Below are 22,902 nucleotides of genomic sequence, written 5' to 3'. Positions count from 1 at the left end.
GAGGAGTGGGCTGGGGGTGCGATCTCATATATTTGTATATATTTTCTTACTTCCTTCGTCTTTCTCCTCCTCCTCCTTTCTCCTTCCCCTTCTCCCTTGCCTCCTTCTCCTCCTTCACCTTCTCCTCCTCTTTCTTCTTCTGATTATTATGATTATTTCATTAAAGCTGTAGGTTTAGTTTCCACCCCTCAAGTCTTTTTCCTTCCCTCCCCTTCCCCAGGGGTGGGCGAGCAGGGCTTTGTGGCTCCCACCGCACGGTTTTAGCTCGGGAACCGGCCGGGCCGGGGCTAAACCGCGACACCCCTCCAGCCCTTTCCTTGGAGGGATTTTGAAAGCGGCGCCCGCGGGGGCGGCTTCGCCGGGCCGGGGCGGGCCGAGGTGGCCCGGGCAGCTCCCTCCCTCCCCCTCCGGCGAGGGGACATGTGACAGCGCCACTTGAAGCCACCAAGGGGACAGGGGACGCGGCGGTTCGCTCGGAGGTACGGGGGGGGGGGGGGGGGGGGCAGGGCGGGGGTCCGGGCTGAGGCGAGGCGGCGCGCCCCCCGCCCCCCCCCGCGGAGCCGCCCCGGGCCGGGGGCGCCGCCATAAGGGCCGGGAAGGAGGGGAGGGGGGGCGGTGGCGGGGCGGCGCCGCAGTGTCGGGGCGGCCGGGGGATGCGGCACCGGAGCGGTGAGCGGCTCCTCCCTCCTGCTCCTCCGGCTGCTGACGGCGGTTTCGCAGCCCGCCGGTGCCCGGCATGGCTTTCCCCGGCGCGCTCGGTGAGTCCCCAGGCCGTGACCTTGGCCGCCGTGACCGACCCGAACGCGGCTCCTCCCGAGCCGCCGGGAATGCGGCTCCCCCCGGACGCGACTCCCCCCGGGATGAGGGATGTGGGGTGCGGCTCCCCGGGATGTGGGTTCCCCGCGCCGCCGGAATGCGGGTCTCTGGGAATGCGGGACGCGGCTCCCCGGCTCCCCCAGGATGCAGGATGGCGCTCCTCCGAGATGCAGCTCCCTGGCTCCTCACAGCTCCTCGGGGTGCGGGATGCAGCTCCCTCGCGGCTCCCCGGGATGCGGCTTCCCGGCTCCCCACAGCTCCCCTGGGATGCAGCGCCGCCGGGGTGCGGGATGCGGCTCTCGCGGGATGCGGCACCCCCGCGCCGCCGGGATGTGGGATGCGGCTCCCCCGGGATGCGGGATGAGGCTCTCCGCGGCACCCCCGGGATGCGGGTCGCGGTCTCTCCCCCCTCCCCCGGGATGCGGGACACGGCTCCCTGGGATGCGGGTCGAGGCTCCCCGCACCGCCGCTCACCCGCCCTGGAGAGTTTGGAGGTGGCGGCGTTTGTTGTTCTGATAGCGTGTGCTCATTACATATTCATGCCCATTAAATTCCCGATCAATAGCTGCTTTTTAGATAATCATCCCATCGTTTTTTACGGGGCACGTTTCAAGAGAAATAGCTTTCTTTTTTAATGCAAAGGTGCAGAACTAAAGAGCAACCAAAGCAGCCTTTCGGTGAGAGAGATATTTAGAAAAAGAGTGGTTTCTGGTTGCTGGAAGGCATTCGCACCCCTCCTCATGCCTTTAAGATGTCCAGTTGTTGCTCTGCCAGTGCTCACCTTGGGTAAAGGGCAGCACTTGTATAGAAGGATACTGAACACAAGATCCTCATCCTTCTTCCAGTTTGGGATAGCACAGCTTGCATGAGATGCCTCACGACTGTTTTAGATTTATTTAACTTATTTCAATGCTATAAGCCCGCAGTGATGTGGGCGAACCTACCTTTCAAAGTGTTTTGTGCCTTAGTCTCATTCGCTTCAGTGGCAAACATGAGAATCGGGTTCTGTAAGAAAAGCCTTTGGTCTCACTAGAGTATTGTGCTTGTATGCATACATTCTAACTCTTCACCAGCTTATTCTAATGATTTAAAATACAGTATGGTTTCTTGGGTGATGTATTTCCTACTGCCTTTCTGTTTTCATGTTTCTCCTAGATAAAGTTCATTTATACCAGGAAAATGCTCAGCTAATCATAAACATACAGCCAACTGATCTTTCCTGTCCTAGTCAGCCAGTACTGAAAACGTTTTAATTGCTGATTTAGCAGGAGCAGAAACATTATTATGCCACGTTTTACTGTTATTGCTAGGACTCTTAGTATCATTGAGAAATTATTATAAAGATTGTTCTTGCCTTGTTACTGGTGGCTATATGGATGGCAGTTACTGTTGCTGACAGCTGCGTTCATTGAGGTCAGTGGAAAGACTCCCATGACTTCATTGAGCTTTGAAATTGAGAAACCAAATCTAAGTTTGGATGCTTCTTAGACATCATACTGCATTGTCATTGAATCATTCAGCTCAATGCCTATGTATTTTTATGTTTGTTATGTAGCTACTCTTGATTTTATGAAGACAGTACTAATTGTAAAACAAATACTTTTGAGGCAGAAAAACTTCATAGAATCAGATCCATAGTTCTTTAAAACCAGGCATGTTTTTCTACTGGGTTGTGAATTGGTTCTTGCAAAATAAGAACACAAAATAACATAGGCAATAACTAAATTACCATGTTGTTGTCCAACATATCTCTTTTCACCTTACCATACCCTATTTGCCTTTAGAATAAAAGGAAAATGTTCTCAAAGCAACTGTGAAAACAGGTGGACGTTAATTAGAATCTTTTGGGATGAAAACAACAAGATCGCATATCAAAAGGATCACATATCAACATGTGAAACATGCAGCATGCCCACAGAAATGCTGTAGTGGGGGCTGTGATAAGTTGTGCCTTGGGTGATTAAAAACTGATATTTTCTATGCTGACTTTCAGCATACATTAGTATTTAAATTAATATACTCTTATGAAATATGTTTGCTTTTTTTATAACCTAAAAGGAGTCTGAAATGCCAGTTTTAGACCCAGATTTCATGTTCTGGCAGTGTTTGGATCCATTTGTTGTGACATGCTCACTGCTATTTTTAGCTTATGTAATAAGAATTTAATCTTATTTGTTACAAACTCCATCATACTGAAGGCATTCAGAAAGCTTTATAGTACATAATAAATAATGCTGGTCACTAGCTTACAAGTACTGGTTTTTTTTACCTCCAAAATGCTACCAGATATGTAAAAATTCCTATTTTGGATTATATCAGAATTAAATATAAAGCCACAAAACTGCAGAAGGAAGCATTAAGGATGGTATTGCCAGTAGTGCTGCTGTAGCAAAATGGAAATATTTTGTGATGAAAGACTACTTAAAAAGAAATTCAAAACATTTCTTAGAAAAATAATATTTAAATGCCAAGCAGAAATTAAAGTCCATATCCTGTTTGCTTCCCCCATGCAATCCATAAGCAGGACACGAATAACTGAAAACAAATAAAAAAAAGACACTGAGTTAATTGTACCATATCTGCTCCTGTTGCGAAAACATTTCATTTTACAGCATTTCCATGGCTTCCTTACTTATGGAAAGGATGAGGTAAGGTAGAAATATGCAGCCTTCTTTTCTAACTTACTTGTGGTTCTAAAATTGGTTTGAAGTCACTGGGCAGAGAAGACAGCAGGCAACTCAGGGAATTGAATGTGATTTCAAAGTTCAGTGCAAGTACATGCAGCTAAATATACATTATATCGCAAATAACAGTCTGATTGTGCAAGTAAGTGGAATCTACTGGCAGATCTGTACATGCATATCTTAGGAATTTTGCAGAGTATACCAAGAAGTTCCTTTTTCACAAGTGGGCATGGCTACACAAGTAAAGACGCTTAGTGGTTATGTGTGGTTCTTGTGTACTACATACTAGTTTAATTTCTGTGTAGGTGTTGTACTTTAGTCTGCTTTTGCTCTAAGCTCTTAATTTTGATAGGTGTGCCACGAAAAAAAAGAAACACATATCTTTATTCTAGTTGTAGTTGTAACTTTCTCCACTGTCTTCCTTATTAGCCGAGATGCCTAGGCAGTTTCCAAAGCTGAACATCTCTGAGGTTGATGAGCAGGTGCGACTTCTAGCAGAGAAGGTATTTGCTAAAGTCCTCCGAGAAGAAGACAGCAAAGATGCCTTGTCACTGTTCACCGTGCCTGAGGACTGCCCTATTGGGCAGAAAGAAGCCAAGGAGAGGGAGCTGCAGAAGGAACTGGCAGAACAACAATCTGCAGAAACAGCTAAAAGGTTTGTTCAGTGTTGTTTTCTTAATGGAAACTATTTTTTTAAATGTGTTTGAGCTAATATCTGGCAAATAACACACTGCCTGTTATTAATTCAGGAAGAAGATCAACAGCAGGTACCAAGGGCACCTATGTGATTTCCTTACGTGCTCTGCAGAAGGTATAGGGATGGGCCCTGAAGAGCTTGGGATTGCTGAGGTTGTCTCTGCTGTTTTTACAGCAGTGGCATAGATATTGCTTATGCAATTTTAATAAACAGATTAGCTGGGTAGAAGTGAACACAACTCCAAGATTCTTTAATGTAGAAAGAGTCAGAAAAAGAAACACTGCTCCCCTTTATTCTAGTTTCGTTCAGAGAAAAGTAAAACTTCAATACAGAGAAAATGATAGTGGTATGTTACTTCTTTTAGTATCTGTAAAAATAGATGAAAGCAAAGACTTGACATTTAACATCAAGAGAAAAGGTAAAAAGTGTTATTGGCATAATGAGGTTATTTGTAGGCTTCCTTAACTCACAGGGATAAAATGTTACCACACTCAGCCATAAAAGTGTACATTTTGAGTTTTCTCAAAAAAGAAAAAGAAATCCTGCTTTGGGTTACCCATGAATCTAATGAAGCCAAACTTGATTTGGTTTATGTTTTTTTTCTGTGAGAGAGGTAGCCTTACCCCAGTGTCACGCTGTTCTAGTGTCTTAACTTCATTGGACTGGCTAGACTATTTCCTGGAGCTCAGCAGCAGTGTGACACCAAACGGCTTGGATGTGTACAGACTCATCAAAAAGCAGGCAAACAAGGAAGCCTTTGAAAGTGATAGCCAAGCACGTGCACCTGGTTAGTTGCAGTCAGTTGGTTAGGCAATGCTTTGCCTATATCTGGAACAGAAGGGAGCAGAGTCAATTTATTTAAATTAAGGGATGACACACTGACAAAGTAGCCCGAGACATTTGGTTTTGAATTGTGCAAGTGGGTTTCCCAGTTGACACAGAAAGGAAAACTAGATGTTATCACCAGTACAATTATTTGGTATCTTTCCTCCTCAAGTAATATATTTAACTTTTAATTTGGGAAATGGTCTTAGAAATGTTTTGTCAAACTATCTTTGTCTACCTCAAGTTTTGTACAAGTTTAACTGCGGGAAGTGGGATGTTATATGTATGGTGTTTAGACGTGGGAACAGAGCAAGTGTTTATCCTTGTCCTACAGGACTGAAGTGTACTCCAAGGGAAGTTACACAAGGAAAACCTCCATTGTATTCAGACACAGTACTGCCTTCAAGAATTCCATACTGATTTCAAAGGTGGCTACAAGAGCTTAAGAGAGGGTGGAATTTGGTTGTAGGGTATTATTCATACTGCCACTGCATGTTCTTATTCTTCAGAACGTCACAGAAGTAACATGCAACTTCAAGAGAGTGCTCCAGTATTCCTTTTTCTTTGTTAGTGGCTCTTACTGACTTTTCAAGGTTTGGCATCTGGCTTATGAAATGAGGGAATGTTTCCATAGTGCAAAAGGAAGTGATATCGCAGATAGTGAATGTTTAAAATGCATTTAAATGCATTTAAACTGAGTAAAGAAAATGAATTAAGTCTTTAGAGCTACTACAAGACTTCACTTAAGGTATTGCAATTAATTCACTGAAAAATAGGTTGTTCTTTTTTAGTTGTTTTGTCTAAGATACACATCTATTGCTGTTTTGCTAGAAAGGACAAACATTTTTGAAATCTATGGGAGTTTGCCATTTTGTGCCCTAAGGGGAGGAGGAATGGCTTTGCGCATCAAAGCCATACTATGTCATTACTCTGATAACCAATAGTAGCCTTTTGAAGTCGCTTTAAACACTGTCTAAGGAATAACTGTGTGCTCATCCTTTTTCTTAGAATTTTAACTGAATGACTATATGAAATTTGGATGCATAGTCTTGCCTGACGACTAGATGAGTTTTTAAATCCTGCCTGTTTTGGGAGGAGTGAGAAGTGCATGTAATAGCATGATAACTTATAACAACTTACTGTATGTAACATTCACTTGTTATTGTCTGATATTTTGAATTGTGATGCTATCAATGTCTAAGGATCAACTCCTACTAAAGTAAGCAATGTGATCGCATTTTCCTTTTGTACAGTGGCATGCTGAAAGTGAACTTGTAAGAAGTGAAACAAGACAAACCTTAGGGCACCGTGCAGACTGTAAATAAATTAGGGCATATTGTATTCATGTGGAGAGTAAGAGGAATTGTTTGTAGCGTGTGTCATGTCAAATGCCAATGGAAAAAGGCTACAAGCACAAATGCTTTGTGACCATTTTCCTGGGGTATGAGAGATCACATCTGTAAAAATTTCTTAGGAGTGATTTCTTCACTGTAATCAGTTTCCCAATATAATAGATGTTTTATACCATTGCTTATTTTATGCTTTATGCTATGAATTCCTAGGAAGAAAAGTTTCAAGATGATCCGATCCCAGTCTTTATCATTACAAATTCCACCTCAGGAATGGAAAGCACCATCGGCCAATCCTGTTCTGTCTCCTGCAACTCCAGTTCTTCCAAGTGCTTTTCTGCCAGTCCAAGTGCCGTACAACGTACCAGAGTTTCAGAGAGTTTCAATTAGTGGGGACTACTGCGCAGGGGTAAGAAACTATTTGTTTTCCCCTTTCTGTATCTAGGAGAGGGGAAAAAAATCCCAAAGCACAAATGGCTAGTGTATGTAATGTTTAAATTACCAGTGTATTATGATTCTCTTCCACAAACTGTAAACTGCTTTGTGAACACATTGATTTGTCAAACAGTTAAAGTCAAGGTCAGGTCGTTTTGTACTTTTTACTATAAAAATAAATCAAATAGATATAAATATTAAATAAATGGGTAATATATGATAGGAGAAAAAAATGTGTGTGTTTTGCATATTTTATTTGGACTCTGCTTGTGTTGCTGGCTCGCTGAGGCCTTGGGTAGGATCTTTATGGTCACTTCACACAGGGTTACATTATTTCTGGAAATTCAGTTGTCTTGTTACTGGCGAGGATGCAGTTTGTTGCTAAAACTGCTGTTTTATTTTTGTCAGTATTTATCTAGGCTTTCTTTTCAGGTTACAGTTGATGATTATGAACAAGCTGCCAAGAGCCTGGTGAAAGCTCTTCTCATTCGAGAAAAGTATTCACGTCTCGCCTACCATCGCTTCCCAAGGACAACATCTCAGTATTTGTGTAGCATGCAAGATGAAAAATGGAAGGTGGAAGATGAAGTGTATCCAGGTGAATATTCTTGTTCTTCTTTATAAAATGTTGAATTAAACCCGTGCACTGCTGTAGTAGACATTAGCTAGATTTTTGTGATGGTTTCTTGTGAGTCTTTGCCTCTGTAATTTATTCTGTTATTACGTAGTGGAGAATCGTTGATGGACCTAAGTTATAAATCCTGTGTCTAATCTGAAACTCCGAATCTGTCAAAAGCTAAAAATATACTAGGCGCTCATTGATTTTTTTTTTTTTTTTTTTTTGGCAGCAAATGGGATGGTAAGTGGTACACTTACGTTCCTCTGGGATGGTTTAAAGAGAGAAGTCATTCCTCTTGATCTTGGCATACTGAAATAAAAAGGATTATGAGCTCATCTACATTGTAAATTGAAGCACAATCCAGACATGCCAGTTAGAAAGCCTTGAGTCAGTAATTTCAAAGGCATGGTACACTCCACAGGTCAAGACTGGAAGCTGGATAGTGATATTTGTTGGGCACTTTGCCTTGGTCAATAAACTGATGTCTCAACAAGGCTTGTTAGGTTGAATGTATTCCCCACTGTATATGTCACAAATGCTGTTTGTCACTTAGGTGGGCGATGTTTTGAAAGCTTTGCTGGTGCATTAAATTGTACTAGTAGCTTTTGGATTAGGTTGTGAGGAGCAACCTTTGGTCTGTACAGATGTGTCTGAATTGTTTGCAATGTATTCTGAGCCATAAAGTGGCATTTTAAATCAATTACCCTCTAGCTCAGTGACTGAAAGAGGGAGAATTAACATGTTTTTGAGAGTTTGTTGTACAGAGAGCATAAAGAGGACAATTTACTGAATATTCAAGACAGGAAAGATATTTTGGTTTGTAGGGTTGGTATTTCCAGGCTATTATTAGCTTAATAACTTTTTTTACAGTTATGGCTTTAAACTTACGACACAAACAATGAGATCTCATTACACAATGTCTTAATTCGCACAACTTTGAGTGGGACAGGCATGAATTTTAGAGATAAGAATGTATCAGTTCATTACATATACATTCAGATGCTCTAGGTAAATAATAGGACTGGTTAATTACTTTTCTGTCTTTGCTTAACTAAACGGGCAAAAGAAGAAATCTCGGAGATAAGACTCATCCCAGGAACATAGTTCAGTTGACATAAATGAAGTCGAGACACTTTTTTTATGCTAATTGCGTTAGTAAGATATTGTAAAAGAAGTGATGAACTCTCACTAGCATGAGTGATAATGTTTGAGTGTTCACATAAGGTGCATCTCCTAGAAGTATTTGTTTACCTGATTCTCAGAAAAAAAAAAAGTAATTCTGTAAAGAGATTGCAAAACTTTACTGAACAAGTTTCAGCTGTGCTTCTAGTACTTTCTGATTTTGATCTTGATCAGAAGGCCGAGGAGAAAACTAGAGTTCTATTATACTATCTCTGGCTTCTGCACTTCTTGGTTTTATTTAAAGGCAATTAAACATAAAACTAAGGAAGTTTTTGCTTTAACAGCCTCTGCCCCGCCCCCAACCAGCAACAACAACAAATCCCAAACAAAACAAAAATCACCCACCCCCCCACCCCCCGACCCGGACCAAAACACAACAAAACCAACCAGCCAAACCCCCCAAAAGATCTACAAACCAACCACTGCCTTGGTCGGGGTGGGAAGCACTTTTACACTGACCTACTTTGCTCCTGCTCTACCATGAGTGACATATATTCACAAATGGTTGAGAGAAAGAGGAAACAGTCCTGGTATGTATGAACTAGTCTAGCTCACTGGATAGCGGGAAGGGCAGAGGTGAAGTAATGCACAGCTTGTTTTTTTCTGTCAGATGTTTCAGTATGAGAACAGCTGCATCACTGTGTGCTTAAATATAAACTTGCAAAATTGCTACAGTGAGTCAGAAGGTAGAAAGAAAATAATGAAGGTGGATATGAAGTCAACTGTTTTATTGTTCAAATCTCAGCTGTACTTTCAACTATCCCAATTTAAATACTTAACAGAAACTTATTTTGAAACTTGTGCCATCATACATTAATAAGAATAGTATTAAATCTGTTTATACATTGCTTAAGAGAACGCTAATGTATAATGTTTGAATTAAGGTAGGCACTTAGCTTAGAGAGGATCTGCAGATAAAGCCTGTCAGAGTAAAGCTTTGTTGTAACAACAATTTTTTTTATAGTTACTGAAAATGTGATTTTAAAGGAAGTGTCAAGATCTGTTAAAAATGAAGCATTACAGAAACAGAAAGTATTTTTTGTAATTATTTTGCCTTCTTGTGTAAGCTGCTACTTCTAATTGTAAATTTATTTCCAGATTTCCTTCCACCCCCAGAAGAAAATGAGGATCCTTATAATCTTGATGATGCTCCAGATAATTTGGATTATATTATCAGGATGAAAGGTGGCATTCCTTTTGTTTATGATAATAAAGAAATGGTGGAACTCAATGAGCCTCGGAGTCTGCCATATCCTGACCTGGAGACCTATACCCTTGACCTGAGCCACGTTCTTGCTCTAATTGCAGATGGTCCAACGTATGTTTCTCTTTCTTTCTTCTCTGCCCCTTCAGGTTGCTGGTTACTTTTGGTTTAATACTTATCACTTTTGTGGTACTTAATTCCTCAGAATACTCATTCTGCAGTAACATTTTGTTTCAACCTTCTCAGGCATTAATGCATCACAGAAGAGGAAAAAAACCCCACATATGGCTATATTTAATTTCTTTAGTTTCTTTGCATCAGCCATGGCAAAATGAGAAGCAGTTAACAGAAAAGCAAGAAATTTGGCCAAATGTGACTAAACTTGTTGAAGCATGGGAACTGAAACTTGAATCTCACCTTTTTTACTTTGTTTGGCTTAGCTGAATTTGAGGTTTCTAAACAGTCATCTGGAACTCCATGTCAGCTCAACTGTTGCTGCATGAAGAGAAACCCTGCATATGCATAGCATACAGAACAGCTCAGCAATGTAAATATTCAATCTGATTTGTTCCAGCGGTGAATTAACCGCTCACGTGCTGCAAAACTCATCTGTGCAAGCACAATCACAATACGTCTGAAATTTCCCAGAATCGTCAAACTCCTGGGAAGTCTAACAACCAGAAATACAACAACTTTAGTATAGTCACTGCCACACTCATGACAGTGTCCTTGTCCAGTGCATAATGAAAACACATACATTCAGTTTTTAAGTTTACTTCCTGCTGAAGACTGGAAACATTAAGGTTTCTTATGGCCTCAACACCAGGAAAGGAAAAGAAATCACCGTAGGATGCAACAAAGCAGGAATTTGCATTGGGTTTCCCACCTATTTGTCCTTCTTCCAGCACTGTATTCCTGGTCCTGCCTTTGAGAGATTATCACTTACAGCGTGACAAGTTAGTCACACCTGATGCATTCTTTTCCCTTTAAGTCTGTGTCTGACACCTGTAGCATAATCTGTCTTCCTTGTGCACTGACAGTGGCAAAGTAGATGAGTTGATTAGAACTGTCCCATTCCCTAAGTGGTTTTTCAAGAGCAAAAGCCTATGCTTCTGCCAGCATTATCAGCACTCCTGCTCCAAATCAAAGCTAGCTTGTGTATTCTTATTTACAGCATGCAATAGGTAAATGCATTTTCAGTTTGTGTGTTATATTCCAAGAGACAGATATTGAAAAGATTAAAAGATGAGGAAAAACTTGAAACAAAAGTCATATAGAAGACTCTTCTTTTTGCAGCTTTTGTTAACGGTCTTTGTCAGAAATCCATAAGTAAGAAGGGCTGTGGCAGGATGTGTTAGAACACTCAGCAACTTTGTGAATGTAGGAACAATCGTCTGCTCCTTTCATTTCTTCAGACTGAACTTTTGCAGGCTGATTCATGCTCCAAGATAAAGACACACAAACCAAAAGGGAAAGGTCTTTTGGTAATCCTGTTGCATAAGCTCTTCATATGGTATTGTTTCCCCATTTGCAGCAAGTGCTTTCCTGTCATTTATGTCTATCACACATGGGCCTGCTTGGAAATCAAGAACTCATTGTTCTTTAATCTTCATTGTTCTTGAACTGGTGGAATCTCACCTGTACTCCTCAGTCTTTCTGTCTCTTAAGTATAGTAAAACCCAACCAAGACTTCCTGTAGTGGGCAAACAGATTTTGATCAGTATCAGATATAGCAAGACTGCTTGAATCGGACTTTCAAATTCATAGTGGGATTTGTATCCATTCAGAAAGAGATTGTCAACACTAAAGCAGGAAAAAGGAAGGCTATTAATGTAATAGTGCTACAAAAATATTGTAGGTTCAATAAGAACTGACAGATGGTGAAAAGAAAAACCATGTCATTGGTTAAAAATAGAATGAGAAACGTAATAGAAGATTAAAATGAAGACAGGAGCAGGCAAGCAGGAACAAAACCAAAAAGCATGATTTTTCTAAGAAAAGCACAAAAAGTTGTTTCGGTAAAGAAATATGTCTGTGCCATATGTATGTGGTTTTAAGGCATAAAAACCTGGAGGTATATTGGATCTTATTTTGGCACACTGAAAAAGCAAATAAACTTTGGTGTTTTTTTTTTTTTTAAATTACCATTTCCATATCAAGTAAGTCTGTATTACAGGTTGTTTCTGTTATATGTGATGATCTGGTCTACTGGAAGGACAGTTGTACCAACTGACATCACATTTTATTACTGCTTTTGTGCTTTCTCTGGTAGTCATTGCTAAAAGAACTGTGGTTTATGCACAGATACAGTGATTACAAAACTCGGACAATTTAAATGACGTGGCATGGTTATGTAGAGTTCTGTTTGAAGTTTTACTAATGACTTTGGTCTTGAATCATATTGGATATTGACTTATATTTGCCAAACAGTGGTAAAAAAAGGATGAGTTTGTGTTGATCTTCATTAAAAAAATTGTGTCCTTCTGAGCTTGAAATACAAGTAGTTTTAAGTTACAGTTAGTTTTTGTGTTTTCTTTTACAGAAAAACATATTGTCATCGGAGGCTTAACTTTTTAGAATCTAAATTTAGTTTACACGAGATGTTAAATGAAATGTCGGAATTTAAAGAACTCAAGAGTAATCCTCATCGAGACTTTTATAACGTGAGAAAGGTAAGTGTGAAAAGGACTAAAGGCATGACATTGTTTTTAGTAGGATTTCCAGCCATGTCGTTTTTCTTGTATGAGATGTAGATTATATGCATCAAGCAATGTGTGCATACTACTCAATTGAACTATGTTACTTCAAGAATATTAATTTTTTGCCACATGAGAATGCTCCAGGAAAATTAACTTGAATGTAAGTGGATTAAATGGATTATGCTGTACTCATCTGTTTACTTATTCAAAATTAAAGTGGCTTAATTGTATGTAGATTGCTTTAAAGGAGTGAAACAGAGTTAATCAAATGAAGCTCGCTTGGATTATGAATAAAAATATCTACATGGATATTTAATTCACTTAAAGGCAGTCAAGTGCATTTTCCTGCTTTCATGTAGATAACTCCTACTAGACTGTAGTTGGTACAGCTGCATAGATTTTGGATAAAAATTTCACTTCATATTGAAAATAGGTGTTTAAATACATGTCGAAAGAAAAAAGACCTCACACAGAAACTGAACTGACAGTTCATGCTGCCATCAGTATCTGGTAAAAATTGTCTGTGAAATATTAAGTAGAAAGATTGTAATTTGTGTTATATTCTTAGCAGCCTCTGAAATACACTGGGGTGTAATTAGGAGACAGGTAGGGGAATCAAGGAGCTGATTTAATTTCCTAACATATTCACACCCAAGGGAGCTGCATTCTCTTCAAAGCATGGAAGCAACAGTGTTACGCTTCCCTTTCCTGAAATTGAGAGGAAATTTCATAGGTGAGAATTCTTCACAAAGCACTAATTATTGCTGGTGTTTTTAAACCCTTTATGCCCATTTTGCATTGTTTCTGTGTGCAACTGGAAGGAGGTAGTCCTTATTTTTTAACTTCAGAGTTTAGATGAATGCTTTAATCCTTATTCTGTTTTGGTTAGTGCTAGTACATGAGGAAGTCCTTTTGGCTTTTCCCTACAGTGCCCAATATGATGGCTACTGAATATTTGCTAGTGTTGCAGTAATAAACTGTCAGATCTGCTAAAGAAGTGTGTTTGATGAACGTACCCCTGCCTGTCAGAAGGGTAGAAGCAGATGGATTGTTAGGTGAAGTCTAATGAATTTCACACTTTTGTCTGTTAAGCGTATGGATGGGAGGATCTGTTAGCTAATTCACTCAAACAAAACTCAGGTAGCAAAAACTGGGCTCCTGACTTGACAGTTTTCTTGCAAAACCCTGGACAAGATATTTACTGCATGCCACATTCAGATAAAACACCTCATCAGCTGACAGGGACATTAATAATAAAACACATGGTGACTGAGAGGTGTGAAGGACAGAGATGTGGACCATGTAACTGCCTAGACAATACATTTCATTAGTGAGAAGCTGTAATTAACAGGATTGTGCTTGCTAAGTTCAGCCTTTGATTTAAAAGCAAATGCTCGGTGTCTCTGGGCATATCTTAATTATTTTCTAATTGTCTACTATTAAATGAGCAAATTTAGAAATGTATTCATGTTTGAAAGCACAAAATATGCATCACTGTCCCTCTGGCAATATCCAGATTCAGGAAACCAGGAACAAACTTGCTCTTCTCTGACAGGGATCATTCCTACTGCTGGTTATTGCTTTAAAAATTCTTGCTGCACAGAGTTAATCTTGCTTTAAATAGCATTTTTATGAGGCAAGCTTACAAGTAGTGTTTTTATGAAGCACTCTCTATGTACAGTAAACTGCATTGTAGGTGGAGTTCCTGTAAGCCCTCAAATATCTCTCTGCACCTTACTGACTGAAGTAATACTTGGATCTGTAACTTCCTTAAAGTGCTTCCTCCCTAGAAACAGTATCAGCAGAGAGATTTGTAATATAAAACAGACAATTCTAGGGCCTATATTTTCAGGATGTCTCTCTGTTAGTCAATCCTAAACAGTGCCTATAAAGAAAATGAGAAAAAAGGTTCACCTCCCATAAAAGCTGTTAGTGAAGGTGTCTATTACTTCCCACAGACACTAGTGGGGAGTGTGCGGGATGTACTTACTGTTCTTTCTTGGTCTTGGCGTTGTTGTTATTATGAACTTTGGTTTGTCTCTATTGTTCTTTCTAGGGCGAAATTTGTTGCCTTTTTTTTTTTTAAGGTGTAGCCAAGACATTTGTTTACCTAACGTGTATTTGCTACTTTTATGACATATATCTATGCACTGCATTCACAAGTGTCCTTCACTGCAAATAGTTGTGATACGGTTTTCTAAAATGAAAAAATGATAGCCTAAGCCTTCTTCTGTCCTGTTTCTCTCGTTAGCCATTATTTCAGTATGTCAGCAAACCAAACCTGTATCACGTAACAATGACTTTTACACATCTTATTCTTCTGTCTACAGACTCACTAGCTCAGATGCCTGACCTCCTGCAGCAGCAGAGCTTTGGCTCAGGGCAGGGTAACTGCATGGAGGAACACAGTTTCTAGAGTGGCTTACACAGCTCTGCTGAATTCTGTGTTGCAATGGCATATTGCTGCCATGACAAACCATTTGATCTAGATTGTTGGAAATGAATTTTTTTTTTTTAAGTGTTGGTTAGACAGAGAGGAAGTAAATTCTAGCTTTTGCTTGTGACCACAGGGTTGAAACACCACTTGTTACTTTCTGCAAAGGAAGTTTGAGTAGGTATATATATTTTTAAATTCTATAGGTCTCGCAAAATACTGAATGAAATTAACAGATGTCTGCTTTTTAAACCTATGATTAAAAGCCTGGTGAGGAAACAGTGAATCTATACATTAGCTTCTCTGAACTTTAGTTCATTTTGAGGTTGTTTGTTTCTTTTCTTCTTCCTCCCCCCTCCAGTAGCTACTTCGGAGATGAAATTCAGTTTCATCATATAAACTGAAAGTGATAGTGAATAAGAAAGCTTATGGGTTAAGCATCAGATTCAAAGGACAGGAATGGCTCTGTGCACGTCTGTTAGCATTACGTGTAATGGTGCCTCACCAGTGTTAACTGGCAGTAAAGCTGTGTTTTGTGCATACTGTTTCTTCTTTACTATCTCACAGAGATGCTGAGGTAAATTCTTTTGTCTACCCTCAGTCTTGTAAATGAGCACAAAATAATCAGGCAGAAAGCTATCAATCATTATAACAAAAATTTTGTAGAGACCAGACAGAAAGCTTTGCTTCTATCCTTTCTTTTAGTAATTAAAAGAACAGAAGCAAGACTTTTCACGGCAGTGTATTTCTATATTCATGTCAATACAAACATTATAGGGCTTGATTCTGTGCATTTTGCAGTGAGTACAGCCAAACAAGAAGCTTGGGGCATTCACAGGGATTCACATCTCCTGTCTCTGTGGGTGTCTGGGTTGCTCTGAATGGCTTAAGTATGAATTAGAAAAGCTCCTGAGGGTCTGTGCCCAGCTCTAGGAACTATTTTGGCTGCTATAAGCATTACTGTGCTACCTTAGGGCACAGTGTTTTGTGTCTTCTGCCTCTCATGCCTGTTACAGAGCTGCAAGGAAAGAGTAAAGCTGTTGCATCCTATCTGAAAAGCTGTGAATATATTGGTTAGCAGGCGATCTAGCAGCGGGATGTGGAATGATTTCCCTTCAATCCAGCATTGAAGTAAAGGCTGCAGAGGATTCATTGTCAAGTTGATGAAACTCATAGCTATTGGGGTAGAAGTATTTCCAAGTGTTTAGAAAATCAAGGAGTTTGCAGCTGTGAATACTACAGATCTAGTCCCAGGAAAAGTTTGTTATCATTGACAGGGCTGCCCTTGGCATTGTTTTTTGGTATATTTATCACTTATTGCTTTGAATCTAGAGTATATGCCTAATTCATTAACACATTATTTCTTATGTGCACAGATAAGTATCCATAAAATACATTTGAGATGGATGTTTTTGGCGATTTGAGAACTAGTGGAAGGAGAGGGAAATAATGAAAGAAGATGAGGAAGGCCAGGTGGACTAGGGAAGTTGGTGCTGGTGAGATATGATTTGGAGGGCGATGGGAACTCCTTCAAGCCGTAAATTGTACACACATTTAAGCATCATGACTGAGATGTATAAGCGTTTCATCCACAAAGCCTGCAGGCAGGATGGCATGGGTAGTCAATTCAATAAGGAAAGGGCTAGGTTGAACTGAGAACGTGCAGAGGAAGACAGGCTGGCTTCTTACATGGAGAATTGCTGAGTGAAGGGAATTCTAGCATCCGTTGGTTGCAAGTAAAGGGATGTCCACCACTACTTGAATGAGCTGATGGAGTCAAAAGAATTAAGAAAACCTTTGTGTTAACAATTGTTTTCATTTGTTAAGAAGGTGGGTCCAGTGAAGGCATATTATGTGTTCTAAGGTAGGCTTCTGTCAGTCATTGTGTTTCTTTTTTTCGTTGAAGATTAATGCAACCTTGAGTAAAAGGTTTCCTTCTGGGGGAGGGGAGAATAAGAACTGCAACAGGAACTGTGGCTACAGGCATGCAGCCAAGTTTGCTTTCCACTGAGGGGAAACTGAGCTGGAGTGACTTTGTGACAAACTTGGAAATGCAAACAGAGTTTTTGCAGATAGAAGCAAATGAGACTTTGAGGTAGGGCCTTGTTACTCACAGCTCATAAAAGCCTCTGTTTACTTCATGTATTATATGAAGAATGAAATAATAACAGCTTAAAATGGGGCTGGTTTTGTCTTTTTTGGGGATAGGGAGGAGGCAGAAGGGGCATTTGTCACCCTTGTATGAACTCAATCTGTTCAAATTCTTTTAGTAGATGTCTTTCATAATAAATAAAAATTAAATTAGTGACAATTTCTTAGCATGATACAATTCAAATAATTTAAAAAACCCAACAATACGTAATCTGACTGTATAAGCTATGTCTACGCATTCTATGTGTAGATACTTCATTTAAATAGGATTGCACCCTGAATTGTGAAAATGCACAAAAGCATACACGCTGGTTAATTATGTGCTAGGATAGGTCAAAGCTCAAGTCATTAAAGTCTTCCAAAAAGTTGTGTTTCTTCTAAAAAACAATAAAGAAAAAGCTCTGTGATACTCTACAGGACTTGTTACTGAAATTGCTACTTATCTAGTGGTCAAAATGTACCAGGCAGTTAAAAAAGCTTGCCAAAATACTGCATATTACCTGGGACGAAAGCATGAAAGAGGCTCCAGGAAAGTCTCTTTACTCTTGGGAAACAAATATATGTATAGAGAGGGAGGAGAAAAAAGTACAAAGAAAATCTTGGTTCTTAGAGAATAAGCCTGATATGGTTGGCTCAGCCACAGAATGGGATATGCTTGTGGAGGCTGGAGAAGATTTCATAGGAGCTTAGAGGCTCACACACTTGAGAGACTTATTGCTCAAAGGGAAGCAGGCCTTCAAAAGAAATGCAGTTACTGCTGTGTCGTGTGATCCCTTCATGCGAGCAAACAAAGGAAACAAGATGTCTCTTTGCTTTCTGTCCTTGCCCTCCCAACAGTAGTGTATTCATGTTGACTTAAATAAAGAGGAAGTGTTTTGGTTTGGTTTTTTTTTCAAGACTCATTAATTTTAGTAGCTGAGCCACTGCTGGAACTAATGCATTCTGAAATTCAATAAACTGGGTTTAGGTTCCCTACACCTGGTATTCTATACTTATGATTTGATGATTTGCTTTTTCTGAATTTTTAGAGGTTATAGGGCATCTTTGAACTGTTATTTCAATCTCCCACATAAGATTTTTAAGCCTAGTAGCTTGTAGTATTTCATTGATCCAGGAAGAGTTTCTTTTAAACAATATTTGTTTCTAAAATAGAAGATGTATTTTAACCTGAGTAAACATACGTACATATATATATATATATATATAGTGCAGTTGGGTTCGAATGTCTGTACAAGTACTCTGAGGAGTGTAATAATATGTTAGTCAGAGCTGGTTTTACTGTTTTAGACAGTTTACTGTGCATTAATGATGTAGTTCATGTTGTGTACGTTGAGACAGTAATATGTTTCTTGCATTTTCATTTAGCTTTAAAGTGTCTAGCATATTTAAACTAGGCAATGATTAACAATTGAATGTTAATGTTTAGGATTCAACTTATATCCTGGTCTTCAGTTATGCTATTAACATTCACATGGAGATGAATTTACCTTTAGAAGGCTGCAGCAACTTCTGTATGTATAAACTGAAGATTAAATGACTGCATGTGCCAAGCGAAAGAGTGGCATTTCGGTGGACTGAATGTAATAGCATCAGCTGAGGTTTTCATTGCAGGAAGATGGCTGTTACTTCTTCAGGTGCTCTGTGATCTGTTTCCTACTGAGCCTTAAAAACAGGACAGGATGTCAGGTGTTTCTGTTGGCAGACTCTGAAAGCTGTAGATATAATCACTACACAAAGGGGAATGCACTGGTCTCCCATTGTGCACATCCATGTTTGCAGTTGCCTGGACAGAAGAGTCCTGGATGAGAGTCGTTGCAGAGATGTAGGTTCAGTGACTGGTGGCTGAGAATTCCTTCTGTTGTGACTTCCTATACACAGGCTATGTGGCTCTGGTTGGGAGTGTATCTCTGGCAATGCTAGTAACTTGCATTTTAAGAAGTGTAGTGCACACTGTAGTTAGTATCTTTTGGAACTTGTATTTAATGTCAGCATCTGATCTTCGGATCTTGTTATGTCATTGCTTGTGAGGTGGGGAAGCCCCCTTTCTGCCTCATGGTTTCTTTTGGGTGTACAAATACATGTATAGAATGAATAACAATAACTCAAATTGCACCTTGAAAACCATGTAAGTTTCACTTTTACAATCACATGGCAATGTGGGTTTTCCAGCTCCTATTTATTTTTTTTGACGTTCTTGGGAATATTGTATTTGGGTTTTTTTAAACCTTTAAAAGCTGGCAGCAAAACTGGGTGTCTTCTAACAGCTGCATTACCAGTGTCTTGCAGAAGGAAGACTATTTTTTATTTCTGCTTTCAAGCCCCTTTCTTACTCTGTATGAGGAGTTAAAGCAGCTCTTTTCACTACAGTTTCACGTAAGACTCCACAGTAAAGTGTTACTTATGATTCCAAAACATCTCCTACCAATATATAGGATAGAACTGTGTGGTGCTTTACAGACTTATTATGTGAACCATCCTGTTCCTGTTATATATCATCTTGAAACTTTTATTATAGACTGACTATCTTGCTTCCTGCTCCTGCAGAACCATTCTGCCAGGCAGTCTCGTAAGACTTGTCTCCAGTACTGAGCATTTGCTAGAACCAGCGGAAGTTGTCCATTGCTTCTGACCACATCCCTGTGCTTACAGCCATCTGTGTCCAGGGCTGGAAGAAAATGGGAAGCTTAGCAGACAGGCTGCAGCGCTGCAGCCTCTGGGTGAGCTGAAACTGCTTCTGCTAGGACTCGGCAGTCTGAACTTGAAGGCAATTTCGGAGTCTCCCATGCTGTCCCCAGGGCTGCTGCACTTATTATGTGTCAACTGTGAAATCTCATAAGAATGGTGGTTTGCTTTGTTTTGAGTTTAGATTGATAGGAGTTTGTTGGTAGAGTAATTGCATTGTTTTACCTAGGGTATGCATTAGGCTGTTTTATTGTTCAGTCAGAATTTCTCAAGGAAATTTGAAGCAAATAGATCCTGGAGCAGCAGCTGTGCTGTTAGATTCCCTGAGGCCCATTCTCCCTTGCAGGTACTTGGTCCTTAAGGACGGCAATTCATATTGCCTGCCTTTTCAAACAAGAAATTGAGGAACATACCCAGCTTTCTTCTATTCTTTATCAGTGTAGTTACGATAATAAACCCTGCAAGGATTAGTTTTACATATCTGCTGGAGGCATCTAAGGAATTACACTTACCAAGGGGAAAACTTGAATCAACAAACCAACCCTCAGATCTCATCCCTGTTGTTTCTTTGCATTGTGCTCTAATACAGGTTGCTCAAATAGCGCTACGAGCTTCTGAGCAAAAGAAAAGCATACTTGTGGAAACTCTTTGGGTTCTTGTACTTTTTTTTTTAAATGGGACTTCAACATAAAACTGAAGAACCCTCAGCCCTTCTATGAAGCTTACACTTCCCTCAGCGTGTGAGGAGACCTGAAGAAACTGAAAAATCTGTCAGCATTATGAGACGCTGTATTATAATTAAACTTGGGAAAAATAATGACACATTCTCTCAAGTGTACATTCTGCTGTCCTGGTGACCTGAGGTGTTTCATGTGGCTGAAATACAAAAATTAATTATGCCTTTGGAAATGTCTGAGAATGCCAGGTCCTTTCAGTCAGAGGATGATTATAACTACAGTCTACAACTAGAAAGTCAACATCAGTTCATGGATGAAATAAAAAGATACTAAAGGTTCAGGGTGTCCTTTAAGGGAGTATCAAATTTAATCTGACCCAAGTTCTGTGATTTGCACTTACAATGTATGTTAACTTGATGAAAATTTTCTTATTTAAATAGGAAGATATTAATTGAAGGCTATTTTATTTATAGTTCTTTTTCTTGCATAATTCTTTCAAGACCAGAATCTCAGGGTTCTGAAACATTTTGGCTTGCTTAGGTGCTGATCCATTTGTTACTTAAAGAATATTTTAGAAGGCTTTATTCATTGTTGTCACTGCTAGATACTGTGCTGATTTGAGTTTATGTATATGGATGATGAGCATGAATAACCTTTTGATTTCAGGTTGATACTCATATCCATGCTGCTGCCTGCATGAACCAGAAACACTTACTGAGGTTTATTAAGCACACGTATCAGACTGAGCCTGACAGGATTGTTGCGGACAAAAAGGGCAAGAAGATGACTTTAAAGCAAGTCTTCGAAAGTCTTCACATGGACCCTTATGACCTCACTGTAGATTCTTTAGATGTCCATGCAGTAAGTCTATTAAAATGACAAAATAAATGAGAAAAAGCTAAGTTTTGTAAGTGTGCAATTCTGCTTTCTGCAGTTTCTGCATGATAATGTATTAAGTCAGAATTTGAACTCGTGTGTTACTTTGCGTGGTTGAAGTAAGTTAGCATAGGCTTTTTCTTTTCTGTGCCTTTTATTGCCAGGCAATTTAGTTTATAAACTATTGTTTGTACTTAAGACCATAGTTATTTAATTTTTTTCCTCTTCCAGGGTCGTCAAACATTTCATCGGTTTGACAAATTCAATTCCAAATACAATCCAGTTGGTGCCAGTGAGCTAAGGGACTTGTATTTGAAAACTGAGAACTACATTGGTGGTGAATATTTTGCTCGTATGGTCAAGGTAAATATGTTTCAAGCTTTTCCAGCTGTAGAAAAATGACGGTTTGTACAAGATAAGTGTTGTCATAATTGTACCTAGATCTAATGCTAGTGTTAAGTGATTCCAAGTATTGGGCTTGCTCTAGTAGTTCATCAGGAGAGAACCTCTGCTAAGTCAGCTGCTTTCTGAATAATTTCGAGTTACATACAGGTTATGTGCATGAGTTTCTGAGTTCAAAGCAGAATTGTGTGCAGTTTCAAACTAATAGAGAGCAGCCAAAGGTCAATTCACTGGCTTAATACTTTGTTAGGATGTGATTGGCTAATCATCGCTGCCAGGGAAGGAGGAGATAGGGAGGTGCCTCTGCATAAATCTATGTCTGCACATGCGTGCATAGGTTTCATATTAATTTCTTACAACAAAAGAATAATAGTTTTCATGAACTAGGTATCAGCTTTTCTCAGATATATAGAAGTGCTCTTCTAAAATTAAAAGCCTTAAAATTGCTTATTTCCACAGATTCTGGATCAGATTCTCCATTGGTCTGCATATTTTATATGGTCACTTACTACAGTTTAAATGGTATAATTCTGATATACCAAATTTAAACCTATGTCTAACAAAGGTGTTAGTAGTAACTGCGCAAGCATTTTGTCATCTAAATCTAGGTGCTAGTTATTTATACTCAAATGATATCTGAGGTAGCTTGCTAGTAGAATATTTAGATGCCTAAAATAAAAGAGTGAATCAATAAACAGGGCATTCTCACTATCTTTAAAGGGTGACAATACAGTAATGTCTGATCTGAGGAAAATACAATGATAAATATACTACTAGCTGTAAATAATCTTCCATGTCCCTACTAAAGCAAATGTACTTATTGCTTAATAGGAAGTAGCCCGTGAACTAGAAGAAAGTAAGTACCAGTATACAGAACCCCGCCTGTCCATTTATGGACGGTCTCCAGATGAATGGCTGAACTTGGCAAAATGGTTCATTAAGCACAAAGTCTATTCCCCTCATATGCGCTGGATAATTCAAGTTCCCAGAATCTAGTAAGTAATCAGGAGGTCTTGGTAATTTTAATAGCTTGAAATCATACCAAGGATTTGTTTTAATTTCTGGTACTTTTTAGATGGTTTGCAAGCCATCCTTTTGTTCCATTTTTAAGCAACAGCCTGGGAAATTTATTCTTGACTATTACTGCAATTTTCCTGACAATCTGGGGGT

At 39.5% G+C, this 22,902-nt stretch overlaps 1 protein-coding gene across 2 annotated transcripts in view; it reads left to right on the top strand.

The window, feature by feature from the left end:
- Window positions 1–349: 349 nt before the first annotated feature.
- Window positions 350–22,902, top strand: part of AMPD3 (adenosine monophosphate deaminase 3) — a 34,609-nt gene continuing 12,056 nt past the window's right edge. Inside the window, exons 1-9 of one of the 2 annotated variants that reach the window (XM_054068185.1) lie at window positions 350–479; window positions 3,930–4,155; window positions 6,585–6,780; window positions 7,239–7,404; window positions 9,706–9,925; window positions 12,354–12,483; window positions 21,121–21,315; window positions 21,562–21,693; window positions 22,564–22,727. In XM_054068185.1, coding sequence (XP_053924160.1) covers window positions 3,935–4,155; window positions 6,585–6,780; window positions 7,239–7,404; window positions 9,706–9,925; window positions 12,354–12,483; window positions 21,121–21,315; window positions 21,562–21,693; window positions 22,564–22,727 — 1,424 coding nt within the window. In that variant the 5' untranslated portion in view covers window positions 350–479; window positions 3,930–3,934. Of the gene's footprint in view, window positions 480–617; window positions 759–3,929; window positions 4,156–6,584; window positions 6,781–7,238; window positions 7,405–9,705; window positions 9,926–12,353; window positions 12,484–21,120; window positions 21,316–21,561; window positions 21,694–22,563; window positions 22,728–22,902 lie in introns of those variants that run through there. The other variant, XM_054068184.1, reaches the window with a different exon arrangement.

This window comes from Cuculus canorus, chromosome 5 (assembly GCF_017976375.1).
Source record: "Cuculus canorus isolate bCucCan1 chromosome 5, bCucCan1.pri, whole genome shotgun sequence".
Taxonomy (NCBI): Eukaryota; Metazoa; Chordata; class Aves; order Cuculiformes; family Cuculidae; genus Cuculus; species Cuculus canorus.
Note: the sequence above shows the minus strand (reverse complement) of the source record. Positions and strands in the feature narration are given on the sequence as shown.